This window comes from Symphalangus syndactylus, chromosome 14, assembly GCF_028878055.3.
Source record: "Symphalangus syndactylus isolate Jambi chromosome 14, NHGRI_mSymSyn1-v2.1_pri, whole genome shotgun sequence".
Taxonomy (NCBI): domain Eukaryota; kingdom Metazoa; phylum Chordata; class Mammalia; order Primates; family Hylobatidae; genus Symphalangus; species Symphalangus syndactylus.
Window position 1 is genome coordinate 75,959,947 of NC_072436.2, and position 13,517 is coordinate 75,973,463.

At 44.3% G+C, this 13,517-nt stretch overlaps 1 protein-coding gene across 4 annotated transcripts in view; it reads left to right on the forward strand.

Annotated features, from left to right (window-relative positions):
• SERTAD2 (SERTA domain containing 2) overlaps nucleotides 1-10,068 on the forward strand; it is a 119,978-nt gene extending 109,910 nt beyond the window's left edge. For all 4 annotated transcript variants that reach the window (XM_055241970.1, XM_063617914.1, XM_055241971.2 and 1 more), the window contains exon 2: nucleotides 4,783-10,068. In XM_055241970.1, coding sequence (XP_055097945.1) covers nucleotides 4,787-5,731 — 945 coding nt within the window. In that variant the 5' untranslated portion in view covers nucleotides 4,783-4,786 and the 3' untranslated portion in view covers nucleotides 5,732-10,068. The remainder of the gene's footprint in view (nucleotides 1-4,782) is intronic.
• Nucleotides 10,069-13,517: the final 3,449 nt, after the last annotated feature.

Genomic DNA, 13,517 nt, shown 5'->3' on the forward strand with positions numbered 1-13,517 from the left:
CTGTTTTTACAGTGCCGCCCTGGCTGCCCCTTGGTGTCTTTCCTCATTATTTCCACTTACTGTTCGTGTATTCAGTGACTATCTGTGGAGCATCTTGTGTTGGAGACTGCCTTATGCTGAGGGTACAGAAATGAACAAAACACACAAGTCTGTGCCCTGGGGGGCTCACTATCTTGAGATGGGAAACAGATATGAAGAGACAATCCCACCTTAAAGGTAACTTTCAAATAGGCTACAAATCTATTTCCAGCAGTCTCCCGGCTGCCCCCAGCCCACAGTAATCTCTCAGATTGCTTACTGTGGGAGTCATTCAGATTCTGGAATTGCAAAGCCCCAAAAAGTCAAGTCATTCAGGCTCCTGGTCCTCTGGCCCTTTGACTTCTGAGGACACTTCTAGTGACATTTGTTACTTTTGAGCATCTACCCAGATTGTAGCTTTTGAGGGCAAGTTCCTTCCTAATAAAAAGTTGCACAGTTGAAAACTAGTTTTCATGTACAGAGTTGTGTTTAGTATGAAATTTCCTGGAAAACTCCAGAAGTTTTCATTTATGTCGCTACCAATGAGTTTTGTTCTTTATGTGTGCAACTTAGTTTGCTGCAGTTAATAGTTGCTAAAATTAATGTTTAGAAAACCAGAATGCTTAGGCATTTGTTTCTAAAAAAGATTATTGGGGAGGGAGGTCGTTTAATCTCAAACCTCATGTTAACAGCCAATGACTATTCAGTAGAAAAGCGGCTGGAATTAGTTTTAGGCCCCTTAGGGTGGGCAGAAGAAGGAGGAGCACCCACGTGATTCCTCCACGTGGGCGTCTCCAACCCCGTGCTGGAGCTCAGGGTCACTTGGGGTCTTTGTCTGGAAAAATTGGGTAGAAGGCATGGGTTTTTTAGGCTTTGGTCTTCACCAGCCAAGGGAGGAGATAAAATGGAGTGTCAAAGCCCTGGGGTGACCTAGGAAGCCAGTGGGTCACAGCCCCCCCTTTTGTGAACTCCAGGCCCACCCTCCGCAGGAACCACAGCACCCCCTCCCTAGAGTTACCTACACGTCCTTAGCCAGCTCCTGCTACTGCTTCATCTTCAAGTTGCAGCCCAGTGAGGCCTTTTTGAAAGGTCCCTTGCCTCTCCAAAGGGTGGTTAAGGAGCTATTGTTATTTTCTTGGAGTGCCTGAGGAAGGAGAGGCTTCTGAGGAGCTAGGAGCCGGGCCGACCCAGGCCTTGGCCAGCCTGAGCCAGGCCCAGAGAGGCCCGGAGGAGCTGATGCGCCTGGCTTCTTGCCCTCTGGTTCTTGAGGGCATGTCGTGTCTTTTCTCCTTTAAATTGGGCCCTGCTTAAGGAGGTGGTTGTTACACAAAGCCCTGAGAGTGAGAGTTCCCGCTGCCCTCCCCCTCTAGGAGTTGGAGGCCTCTTCTGAATATGCTCATTGTAAGGTTACTGCAGTGTGTCAGGCAAACTTAAGGAAAATGACTTCACGTTTTATTATGTTGCATTGTATTCCTTTCTGTAACAGCTTAGATAGAATTAGGATTAAAAATCAAGATTATATGCATTTTACAATCTTACTGGGTGTGTGGAGTCAGTTTTGCCTTATAATACAAAATAGGGAAATGGTGGCAAAACTGCCTTGAGGTACACTCCATCAGGGGTCCGTATTCACACCTCTGAAGCGCATCCAAGATTTGGTGTGTGTGTGTGTGTGTGTGTGTGTGTGTGTCTGTTCCTGCTCACAGGTTTTGCTTATCGAGCCCTCTGCCCTCCCCTTCCAGGCAGCATTACAGATGTCTTATCAGGCTTTCTGTAAATCATTAGGATTAGCACACAGCTCTGGCCAGCTGGATCATTCTAATTGGAAATTAGGTGCTTCTCACATTGAAATCCTTCTGAAAATATCTCCAAAGATCTCTTTCAGCTATGGGAATTCTACTAAATGCCTATAGTATTTTGTGTGGCCTGTATACTTTTTAAATAGGTGAATTCTGTAGATTGAGTGATTATTTCTAGAAAAATGCATTATTAAAAAAAGCCCTGTTGTTTGTTCTAGTAACAAGTCTTAAAAAGACAATTCTGCATTGATGACTATAAGAAGAGTCTACACCATCTTCCCTAAATGTTACCTCTCCTCCAGAAAACTGATAAAAATCCACAGTGGCGATAAGCTAGTTTGTTTTTGGTTGTATTTTGTTTTACACTTACGGACAGTGCTTCTCAAGCTTTCTGTGACGAGGGGCTCTGTTGGTTCCCTGGCCCCCCAATCTTTCATAGACTTTAGTAAGACACAATAAAAATAATTGCCATAGAATGAAATAAAAATACAAAGTTATGGAAAATAGAAGCCCCATTAAAAAAATTCCATGTACAGACATAACAGTTACTGTGTAAATTTGCTGTAGAAGTTTCTAAATAATAAAATGTCTCTCTCTACATACCTCACCATGGACCAGTAACAGTTCGCAGACAGGCACCATCTGTGGCCACACTTCAAGAAACACTGTTTTAGAGTGTGTATGTATCTGTGTACTCACACATTTAAGTGTGTTGCCATGATCATATTATAACATAACATAGATCTTAGAACTTTATATGAGATTAAATGCACTTAGCTCTTTAGCAAAAGTGAAATTTTTCTATAAGTATTTAAATGCTTAAATTATAAGCAAATACCAATAGTATAATTATGAATACAGTTACATGTTTCAAAACCCAGTTGTCCAGTAGTACCTCTGATGCATGAAGTAGAAAATGTTTTGCAATGTGAGATGAAACCACCTCCACTCTGATTCACCTTCAAGTTTAAACAGGTACTTTAGATAGGAAATGTTCTATGCAAAGTAAATACACAAATGAGACTTTTAGCACTAAACAGTAGGAAATATGTCTATCACGTGAGGTATTAGACAAACCAGCTGTTACTATCATAACCTTTCTTGCCCTGGAGAACAGTTAATTACTGGACTGGTCATTGTGATTGACAGCCATTTTTAAAATGTTAACAAAATGAGGGGAAATGTTTCACGCAAGTAACTCCACATTCTTCGTAAGCATTAACAAATCTCAAGCCGATTCTGATGTTGATAGGTTGCAGCTTGTTCATCTGTCTCTTCTGGAGACCTCATGAGACATGAGGTAAGACAGTTACCCCAAGTGGTAGGCTTCATGTCCACCTGTATACTGGCCTTGAGGGCAGCATGGCCTGCTTTCTGACAAAGTATGAGAAAGAAGTTCTGTGAAGTTTATATTCCGTTTAGCCTTATTTCTTTAGGTCGAGACTTGAAATTCAAAATGGTGATCAGGTGTAGGAGGGGATATTTAGCCTCTTGAAGGCCAGGGTATTCCTGTGGGACTCCCCACTGGGCCTGGCCAAGTGCCTACGACAGTGTAGATGTGGATAAGTTAATAAAGGATTGAATGAGGTGTGATCAATCAGCTGAAGCAGTTCATTAAAAGGTAAATGGCCTTTAGAAGAGAAATTGGATAACTATAAAGCAGTTGCCTGTAAATGAAGACATGAGAGTGAGTCACACTGAGGACAGGATTAGCAGGAGTCCCTGAGAGTGCTGTAGCTGGAGGCGGGGACGGTGAGGGAGCAAGCGTGGGCCTGGCTTCATTCGAACCACGATCCTGGTCTGAACATCAGAAGGCAGGTTTCTTGTTAAATGGTTAGAAAGTGAGATCTTTGAGGCAAAGGCTAAGGGACTTGAGATTGTTCTGTTTAGACAGTAGAAGTTCTGAAATTAGGTGGTGACGATGTCACATGATCTTGGAGAGCTGGAAGGACCACTCCCCAGAAGGTGACAACCAGATGATAAAATGTATTCACTAAGGCCAGAGCAAGAGAGGACACAGCCTGGCCTGTGAGCAGCAGGCAAGATGGGGCAGGAGTTCCTCGCTGCAGTTTTAAAATTCAACCCATTACCAGATTCTCAGGGTCTGAGATACGAGGTCATGGTTTCCTCAAAATACGCATGTATCTCTGGAATCACAGGAGGTAGTTTGTTAGGAAATGTCTCAAGTACCCAAACAGCAATGCTTATAATCAGAGCTAATTACTTTAAAATTAATCCAGTTGTCTTCAAACATAACTGCGTGGATGAAATTGAGCCAAGGAAAAACTTAGGCTGGGAAATACGCATTCCTCCACTTGATTCTAGAATGAAAAGTGGTGGCGGTTCAGTCACTATGGTCATTTAACACAGGCGCAGTGCTTTACCGCATGCCACCAACCAGGCAGAAAGACTCTATGCTTAGTGAGGAAGGAGAAGCATTTTGAAAGCACACACAGTTCTACCCAAATTATACATGTTCCCTTTCTTTATCTTGGTTCTTTTAATCCTTTAAGAAGTGCTCAAGCTGTAATCTATGACACCTGTATCTGTTTAGGTCATAGGAAGTGTTTTCTTGGGCTTTAAAAATAAATCTACTTGGGGGAGGGAAATTGAACCTACATGATAATCTTAGGCGAACACAAGCACATGGGCTGAGAAAGTCAAAATCATGGTTTCCATGGTAACTCTTAACTTGTCTGTGTCGTACACATTTCTCAAGAAATACACTCACCAGACTACCTAGTGATAAAAATTGCTCCACAGGCATACAAAGGTGGATTTTCTAACTCTCTCTTATTGTAAAAGGTCTTCCTTCTTCCCACCCCTAATTAATCCACGTGTACTTGTAAATAACCCTGGGCAGGAAACTGAGGTCCAAGTCCTGCCCTCTAAATCAATCTCTTTTTTTATGGTAGAAATCAGCTTTCATGTGATTAATGCCATTTCCTCTCTCTGCCCTCTGCAGATACATGTTGGGTAAAGGAGGAAAACGGAAGTTTGATGAGCATGAAGATGGGCTGGAAGGCAAAATCGTGTCTCCCTGTGACGGTCCATCCAAGGTGTCTTACACCTTACAGCGCCAGACTATCTTCAACATTTCCCTTATGAAACTCTATAACCACAGGCCCCTGACAGAGCCCAGCTTGCAAAAGACCGTTTTAATTAACAACATGTTGAGGCGGATCCAGGAGGAACTCAAACAGGAAGGCAGCCTGAGGCCCATGTTCACCCCCTCCTCCCAGCCCACCACCGAGCCCAGCGACAGCTACCGAGAGGCCCCGCCGGTCTTCAGCCACCTGGCGTCCCCGTCCTCCCACCCCTGCGACCTCGGAAGCACTACACCCCTGGAGGCCTGCCTCACCCCGGCCTCGCTGCTCGAGGACGACGATGACACGTTTTGCACCTCCCAGGCCATACAGCCCACGGCTCCCACCAAACTGTCACCTCCAGTCCTCTTGCCAGAAAAGGACAGTTTCTCCTCCGCCTTGGACGAGATCGAGGAGCTCTGTCCCACATCTACCTCCACAGAGGCGGCCGCGGCTGCGACTGACAGTGTAAAAGGGACCTCCAGCGAAGGTGGCACCCAGAAACCCGACGGTCCTCAAGAGAGCCGCGCAGATGACTCAAAACTGATGGACTCTCTGCCTGGGAATTTTGAAATAACGACGTCCACGGGTTTCCTGACAGACTTGACCCTGGATGACATCCTGTTTGCTGACATTGATACGTCCATGTATGATTTTGACCCCTGCACTTCCTCATCAGGGACAGCCTCAAAAATGGCCCCTGTGTCTGCCGACGACCTCCTCAAAACTCTGGCTCCTTACAGCAGTCAGCCTGTTGCCCCAAGTCAGCCTTTCAAAATGGACCTCACAGAGCTGGACCACATCATGGAGGTGCTTGTTGGGTCCTAAGACCCAGGGACCCAGCGACTGTGCCCACCCAGACCCCAGAGCGTTCCCATAACCCTGACAGTTCTCCACACTGTGCATGCACCCTTGCTTGCCTTTTTCAGAGAAAAAGAAAATTTTACAACAGGATCACACTAATTTTTGCTTTGAGCAGAGTTGGAGTGCCTTCATCCAAGTATGACCACTTTTAATACACTTTTTTGAGTGGTTCCTCAGAGACCTACTACCCTGGTATAGGAAAGAATCCATTCAAAGACAATGTTGCAATGTTGAATGACAAAAATAAACAGTTCAAGTGAAGCACAAGGATTAAGTTGGAAAAGCTGTAAATTGCATGTGCATATTTGTCTATTTTTTCTATAAGTTTTATTGCAAGAGGTAAAGAAGAAAACCATATATATATATCTCTCTAATAAGATATATATATATATCTTATTTAGATAATCTCAGTACCTTTTCTGGCATTTTCGCCCTGTATAGGTTGACTTGGCAATTCGGCCTTTTTAGAGGCATTAACTACTCCTCGTAAGTGTTGCATTTACATGGCTGTTTAGAAAACTGCTGCCCAAATTTATTTTATATTTTTGTACAGATTCTGCAGTTTATGATATTGTTTTTCTAAAAACAAATGCTGTTTATACATATGAGATAGCTATTTTGATAGGATTTGCTCACATAGTTCCTGCAAACTTCAGATGTACAAGTTGCACTTGTACTTTTATAGAGTTGTAATGTTTTATATGTGTATGGTGCAAGAGAAAATTGGATCAAATCAATCTGCAGTTGATGTCCCCAAATGCAAACACAGGCACACACATGCACACACACATAAACACACACACACAGTGCTTTAAGAAAGGGCCAGGTGATATCACACCCAAATTTCACAAGCACTGACCCCCTGGCACCAACACCCGCCAGTACTGTGACTTCCAAAGCCAGAGCCACATGTGCTCATCAAACTTGCATTAAGCAGTTGGCGGGAGATGGCTGTGGAGCTGGGGGTTTAAGTGATGGTTCTCTTTTGCTCCCTCTTTTGAGGGTAAAGCTACCGTCTTTCTTAAGAGTGTATTTATGCCAAGTTTGCGCTTTTAATTGTTTTTATTTTGTTTTTTAATGAAAACCCAGATCTTTCCTTTTTGGCATAATTTTTATGATGACCTGAAATTTTACATCCGAACAAAATTTTATGAAAAGCAACCAACTTCTTCATGGAACTCAGCCCTGTTGCAATGCTTAGGGCCCTTAAAGAAGAAAATGTCCCCAGAAGGCATCCATCATGTTGGTAAATTGTCTTCTGCAGCTTCCTTTCCCTAGAGCTTTCCCTGTGTTGCTAAGAGCTGAAAATGGCATCTTCGTGATCACCACAGTGAGCTTGGCTCACCTCGGCCGGCCCGGGATGCACTCTTAGAACATGTGTAACTCTTGAACCTGGAGTTCATCACATTACGTCACAGCTTCCCATCTGGTTGCTTTCCTAAATCAGCTACTTTATACTTGTCAAGGCTGTTTTACCCCAAAACTCAGACAGGACTTTCTATGCATGTTTTCCCTCCTCCCCCCAATTTCTTTCCCCCATCACCTTATCTCCCAGGACACACTTGAGAAGTAGCTTTTTATTCCTAGTGGTGTACATTTAATTTTAAAAAGTTTGCAATGTATCCTGCTTGTTGCCGAAACTGTTTATGGCCTTCTTGTTTCAGTTTTTTCTTTTCTTCCAATGGTACTTTAGCTGTTGAGTGCAGGTTACAACCTATATTGTTATGCAGATGGCTTCTTTAGGAATAACTTTTATATTTATTTAAAAATTTTTAAATTATGGGATTTTGTTTTGTTTTTGTTGTTGTCTTTGTTGTTGGTCATTTGTCAATATTCAGTCACCAATTCTGCTCACTTCTTGCCATGGATAAAATTGGGTCTTTCTGGCTAATTAAAAAAGACAACTTTATAAAATGGCACTTTAAGCAAGCCATAGATAGTTTTATTTTTGTAATGCACATGGCAAAGCAAAGATGTTTGTGATGAAGGAGCTGCTCATCTAAGCAAAAGATTTGAGTATGATATGATAAAGTCTTTCTACATTCTAATTTACTTTTTCCCCCACTTGAATGTGTTTTAAAGGCTAATTATCAACTCAGTAGACCAGTGAAAAACTGATCAAATTGCACTTGTTCTCCTACAAGCAACCTCCACGCAGACACCTCGTACTGCTACAGGTGTGTCATTTCCTTTAATATAGGACCAGGGACCATGTAACTGAGGTGAGGGTTGTAGTCGATGCTTCCAGTGTCAGTGTGCCTGTTAATTTTAAGAGCTTCCCTTTCTTGCAGAGAACAAGTCTGCCCAGATTCAATGCTTTCTGTAACTGGAGGGCCTGGCAAACCTGCTGCATGCTGCACACATCTACCTACATACACATGTACAATAGTATCAATGATTCTGAACAATAACAGGGTGAAACAATGGGTTTGCCATTGTTAAAAACTGATTTACAGTAACTTACAACAACTGTACTTTTGTTGGATTAGCAAATCATGTGTTTAAACAAATCCCATATGTTGGGCAACAGTTCAAATAAGCACGGAGAAGTGTTGCCCAAACTTGGTTCTCTGACTCTCATGTATTTGTAAGGCTGGGCTTCAAATTCAAAACAAAAACCCCAACAACAGCAGGCAAATGCTTTTTAACTCTGACACCGTTGCCATAAATCCCTGATACTCAAAGTCTAACAAGAAAGACATGGAAAATTAGCAGCCCATTTTCAGAAAGATCAAAACGATCTAGGGTTCTAATTGCTTTTGCATCCTATTCTTACAAAGTGATGTCCCAACAGGGAACAGTAGGAGCTGGAGTGGGATCTCCAAGTCCCAGTTTGAGTGTGGGATGTGCTTCTAGCAGTGCCTTCCCCTTTATGAAAGACATCACACGGCATCCAGGGCCAGGCAGGCAGCTTGAGGTGCCTTCACGAGAAAGCCGAGCTGGGGCTGGGAGAGGACAGTTATTGACAGTGATGTGCAATGAAGTGACAAGATGAGAGCAGAATCGTAAGAGCTTTGAATTTGAAGTGAGTTTTTTTTTCCCATAAGTTATTTATTCCTTTTTTCTGTGTAAATATATTTATTTTACTGTGGAGCGCTAACATCTGGATCGTAACATGTGCAGAATGTATGGTAGGAATGTATTCTCTTGTAGGAATGTAAATCTGTATTAAAAGGGGGTCCAAGCCAGGCCCCCGGGTCTTCTCATTGTATGCACAGTCCACATTCATTTTTACTCTTCTCTAATATGGGTCTATTTGAAATATGCAAAAGGTATGAGGAATGTTTTAATACCTCCAAATTTTTAAGAAAAGCATCAAAGGGTTGATATTTTTTAAAGTTTTTTTAGTAGCACTTTCTCTGGATGACAGAAGGGGCAACCACATGGGTACCCTTCTTCATACCAAAGGGTGAGCAGTGGCCAGAGCCTCCTCTGCACCTCTCGAGTGTCTTTACCAATTGAGCTTTTTATCGCCATAGCCCCTTGGAGTGCCCCAGCTGCCCTGAGGTCAATCAAGGAAAATTTCTTAATGAAATAAGCTCCAAAGAGCCAAAGTATCAACTTACAGATCGTTTTTAAAGCTTAAATTTATTAACCACCTTTGCGGTAAACAATGAATTATGAATACCGCAGGGCAGCCTTCTTAAATGACAGATGTAAAAAAAGAAAAAAGAGACTCTACTTTGTGCAGCGATTACTACTCTACTCTATGTGAATTGTCTTAATTTGAAAACCTTGCTGTTACAAATTGGACCTTTATACATTTTCTGAAAACAATGAAAAGAGCATATTTAACCTTTTCTGGCTGTAAATGGTTACCTTCCTGTAACTGCCCCGCACCTGGAGGCATGGAGTTGTGTGCATCCTGCTTATGTACAATTGTTTCCAGTGTTTTTAAGAATGAGTCTGAGTGGTTCTTGAAAATTAGCCAGGATCAAATGCTATTGCAGACAAAGCCAATAAAAGTTGGACTTCTTTTGGGGATAACAAGTTTTGGAAGAGAAATGCAGGCCATATGTGCGCATGACCGAGATTTTGAAAAAAGATGTACATAGTGACATGTTTGGTGCATGTTTTTTGAGGAGGGCTTTTGTCAAAAAGGAGGTATAACCTTTCCCCCACAGACCTGAGAGCTGTGCCTTTTCTATGCAATATTACAGACGTTACATCGGAACCCAGATGGCTGTATTCACATGTAGGTTTGGGCTGTAATCTAAACAATTGGACAGATTAAATGTACATGGAAATGAGCAGTCTTACTTTTGTAGTTTTATATTATACAATAAACAGTTAAAAGATGAGAGAGGCATGCTTGAAGTTTTCTTTTGATGGGAGCTCCACCAGCTTATTTGTGATAATTTGCTCACATTAAGCAAAGTCCAGCAAGAAAGAGCAGCAGGAGGGCCATGCAGGAGTGGGTGCTGTTGGTCTTCCTGAACCCTCCTGGTCTCAGGAACCACCCTTCTCTCTTGGTTCTCCTCCTGCTTCTTGGACCCTTCTGGACCTCCTTTTTCTCACATCTGTGCCCCAGCTCTCTCTAAAACATTGTCTTTTCCAGGATTTGGCCCATGACTGCACTTCACTGAGCCTCCATTCCTGCTGCCGCTTGCTTTCCCAAGGCGATCTAATCCACTCAGGACCCTCAAAACTGGTCTCCAGCCCCTGCCTCTCTCCTGAGCTCCAGACTTCAGTATCTACCAAGCTTTGCTCCCGCACACTCAGCGCGCCTAAAGAGCTCTCGTTTCCCCTGGGGGCTGATTCTTCTGTGGGCTCGTTGTCTTAAGCCCTCTGCTCCACGCTTGGCTCATTTGCCCACCCTTGCAGCCTGTTCTGCAGTCCCAGCCATGTCATTCCCTCTGCCACCACCTCTCCATCCTCACCATAGCATACCCAGCTCGGACCCTTCCTCCCTCCTTGCCTCTGACTGCTGTACCTGCTTCCTGACCAGTCTTCCTGCCATGATCGTCTCTCTACCATCCCTGATGCTGGAGTTGACATTCTAAAATGCCAGTGGGTCACGTGGTTGTTGCACGTCCTCCAGGTGTACCCACTGATTATACCATCTGGACCCTGCCCCTGCTGTCTTCCAGCAGGGAGTGGGGGAGACCCTGTGCAACCTCCTTGGCCACTGGGCCATCTTGGATGGAGTCATGGGATCTGGCCTCACCTGGCCCGGGCAGTTTTTTATTTTGGTGTGGTTGGGCCACCACACCACTGGCGAGGGAAAAGGGCTGGATGTGTGAGACCTGGGAAGTGAAGGTTCAGCTCAATCAGCAGTGGAATGTGGGGTGGGGTGTGAAGTGCCGGGGAGGTGTTAGGGGCTGAATTGTTTGCCCCAAAAAGATAGGTTTCAGTACCTCAGAATGTGACTTTAATTTGGAAGTAGGGTCTTTATAGAGGTAATTAGGTTAAAATGAGGTTATTAGTGTGGGCTCTAATTCAATGGCTAATGTCCTTATAAAAAGATACTTGAATACATACATGCACACAGGGAGAAGGCCATGTGACAGTGAAGGCAGAGACTGGGGCGGTGGATCTACAAACCAAGGAGTGCCAAAGATACCAGCGAACCACCGGAAGGCAGGAGACAGGCATAGGACAGACACTTTCTTACGGCCCTCAAAGCAACCAAGCCTGCTAGCACCTCAATCCTGGACTTCTAGCTCTAGAAAAATACATTTCTGTTGTCCCAGCCACCCAGTTTCAGACACTTTGTTTCAGCAGCCCCAGCACACTGATGCAGGGGCAGAAGAACAGGGCGAGCACTTTCCAGACACCCCGCGGAGATAAGCACCAGGCAACTAGGACGGAGGGTCCGTTGTTCAGTAGAGTGGTTTGTATCTGGAATTAGGATCATCTGCTCTTAATTAATGATAAAACTTTGGCAAATCATTCAATCTGTATTTATGAGGATGAGATAAAGCCGTGGCTCCCAGAGCTCTTTGAAAATGTTGACAGTACAATGAAAATGCAAATTATGAATGTCATACCTGTCCTCATGCCTAGAGCTGTGCCCAGCATATTGTAGGCACTCAAAACGTTTGTCGAATGAAAAGAAGAAAAAACAATCTTGTAGTTCACCTTTCTTTATAGAATGAGAGAAGCCCAGCCCTCAACATCTTTCTTGTCTGGGTCCTAGGTTCACACCACCCTTGCCCTCAGGATGTGCTGCTTTGCCAGCACGCACCAGCAGCCTGCCTCCATGTGTCCTTGCTTGCACCTGCCCCTTCTGCTTGTGGAAATTCTGCCCGGCATTCCAAGGCCAAACTCAAATGCCTGTCCATGAAACCTTCTCTGCATGCCCGGAGTCAAAACCAGCCTTGTCCTCTTCTGGGCTTTCCTAGGGCTCCATGCCTCTGCAAATGCACTTAGCAAGTCCTGCTGCGTCTTCGGATTAGCTGTGCAGTTTGTTGTCTCTGTACTCCCTGTATCCTTAAGAGCAGCAACCCTGTGTTGTTTATCTTTGACAGAGGTTGGCAAACTGTGGCTTACAGGCCAGATCCTGTCCACTGCCTGCTTTTGTAAGAAAAGCGTTGCTGGAACCTGGCCACGCTCATGTATCTGTGTGTTGCCCCGTCTGCTGTCGTACTGCGATGGCAGAGTTGAGTAGTTGCAAAAAGACCACATGGCCCTCGAAGTCTGAACTATTTGCTATTTGGCCCTTTACAGAAAAAGTTTGCCAAATCCTGATCTTTGCAACTCTCCCAATACTTAAAACAGCGTCTGACCATAGATGGGATAGGCTCAGGGCTACCTAGACTGGGGACACACACCTCTGGAAAGATGAATATGGTATAGGCATCAGGGGAGTCCTAAGGGCGCAGAATGCTGGAGGTGGGGTTTCGAGGGCCAGACGGGGCAGAGTAGTCTGGAAAGTTACACAAGAGTGGACATATTCGGAGAGCTTAAGACTTGGGAGTGGCCATAGAGCTAGATCTTCCCACCAAAGGGGCCTTTTTGACAGATGTGCAAACTGAGGCCCGGAGAGGGAAGAGGATTATTGTCTGGGGCAAAATAGTTTATAACATCAGAGTTCAGTTTGGCTCTGCAACCAGATCTCCCAAGCTTGAATGCTGGCACCTATAATCTTGGGCAAGTTCCTGAGCCTCTCTGTGCCTCAGCTTTCTTACCTATAAAACGGGGGAAATAATTGAGCTTGTCTGAGGGCATGGTGGGGATCAAATGAGTCGATGTGAAGCACGCTCGGGCATTTCTAGGGCACTGGAAAGTCCACAAATGTTAGTACAGCTAACATGACACAGACAAGGCTAAAATCCAACTCTCCACTCTCAGCGTGGTGTTTTAGGTTAAGCCTCAAAGCACAACTGGGGTATCTTAATGCTGGAGGCATGTTTGCTGGGCAGAACCATGATTTCCTAATACCATGCATGTTGCGGTGGTCGGCCACTTACAGAGAACACTGTGCTCCGTGCTTGCGTGGCAATATGTGGTCCCAGAGTCCCTATTGCCTCTTCCGCCTTTGTTTTAATGCCCTTTTGTTCCCCTTGGAGAGGAATATTTGACTGAATTAGGAGTAATAGTTTCAAGGGTTACCACTTACTGAGCACTCACATGTGCCAGACACTGCTATATACTGGTGTGTGTGATCTCGTGAACTCTTTCCAGCGCTTTGAGCTTTATCTTACTACCCCCACTTTACAGAGGTGGCAGCCGGCTCAGAGAGGTTAAGCAATTTGCCAAAGGTCACACAGCTGGCAAGTGGTAGAGCTGGGATTGGGTCTCTCTGACT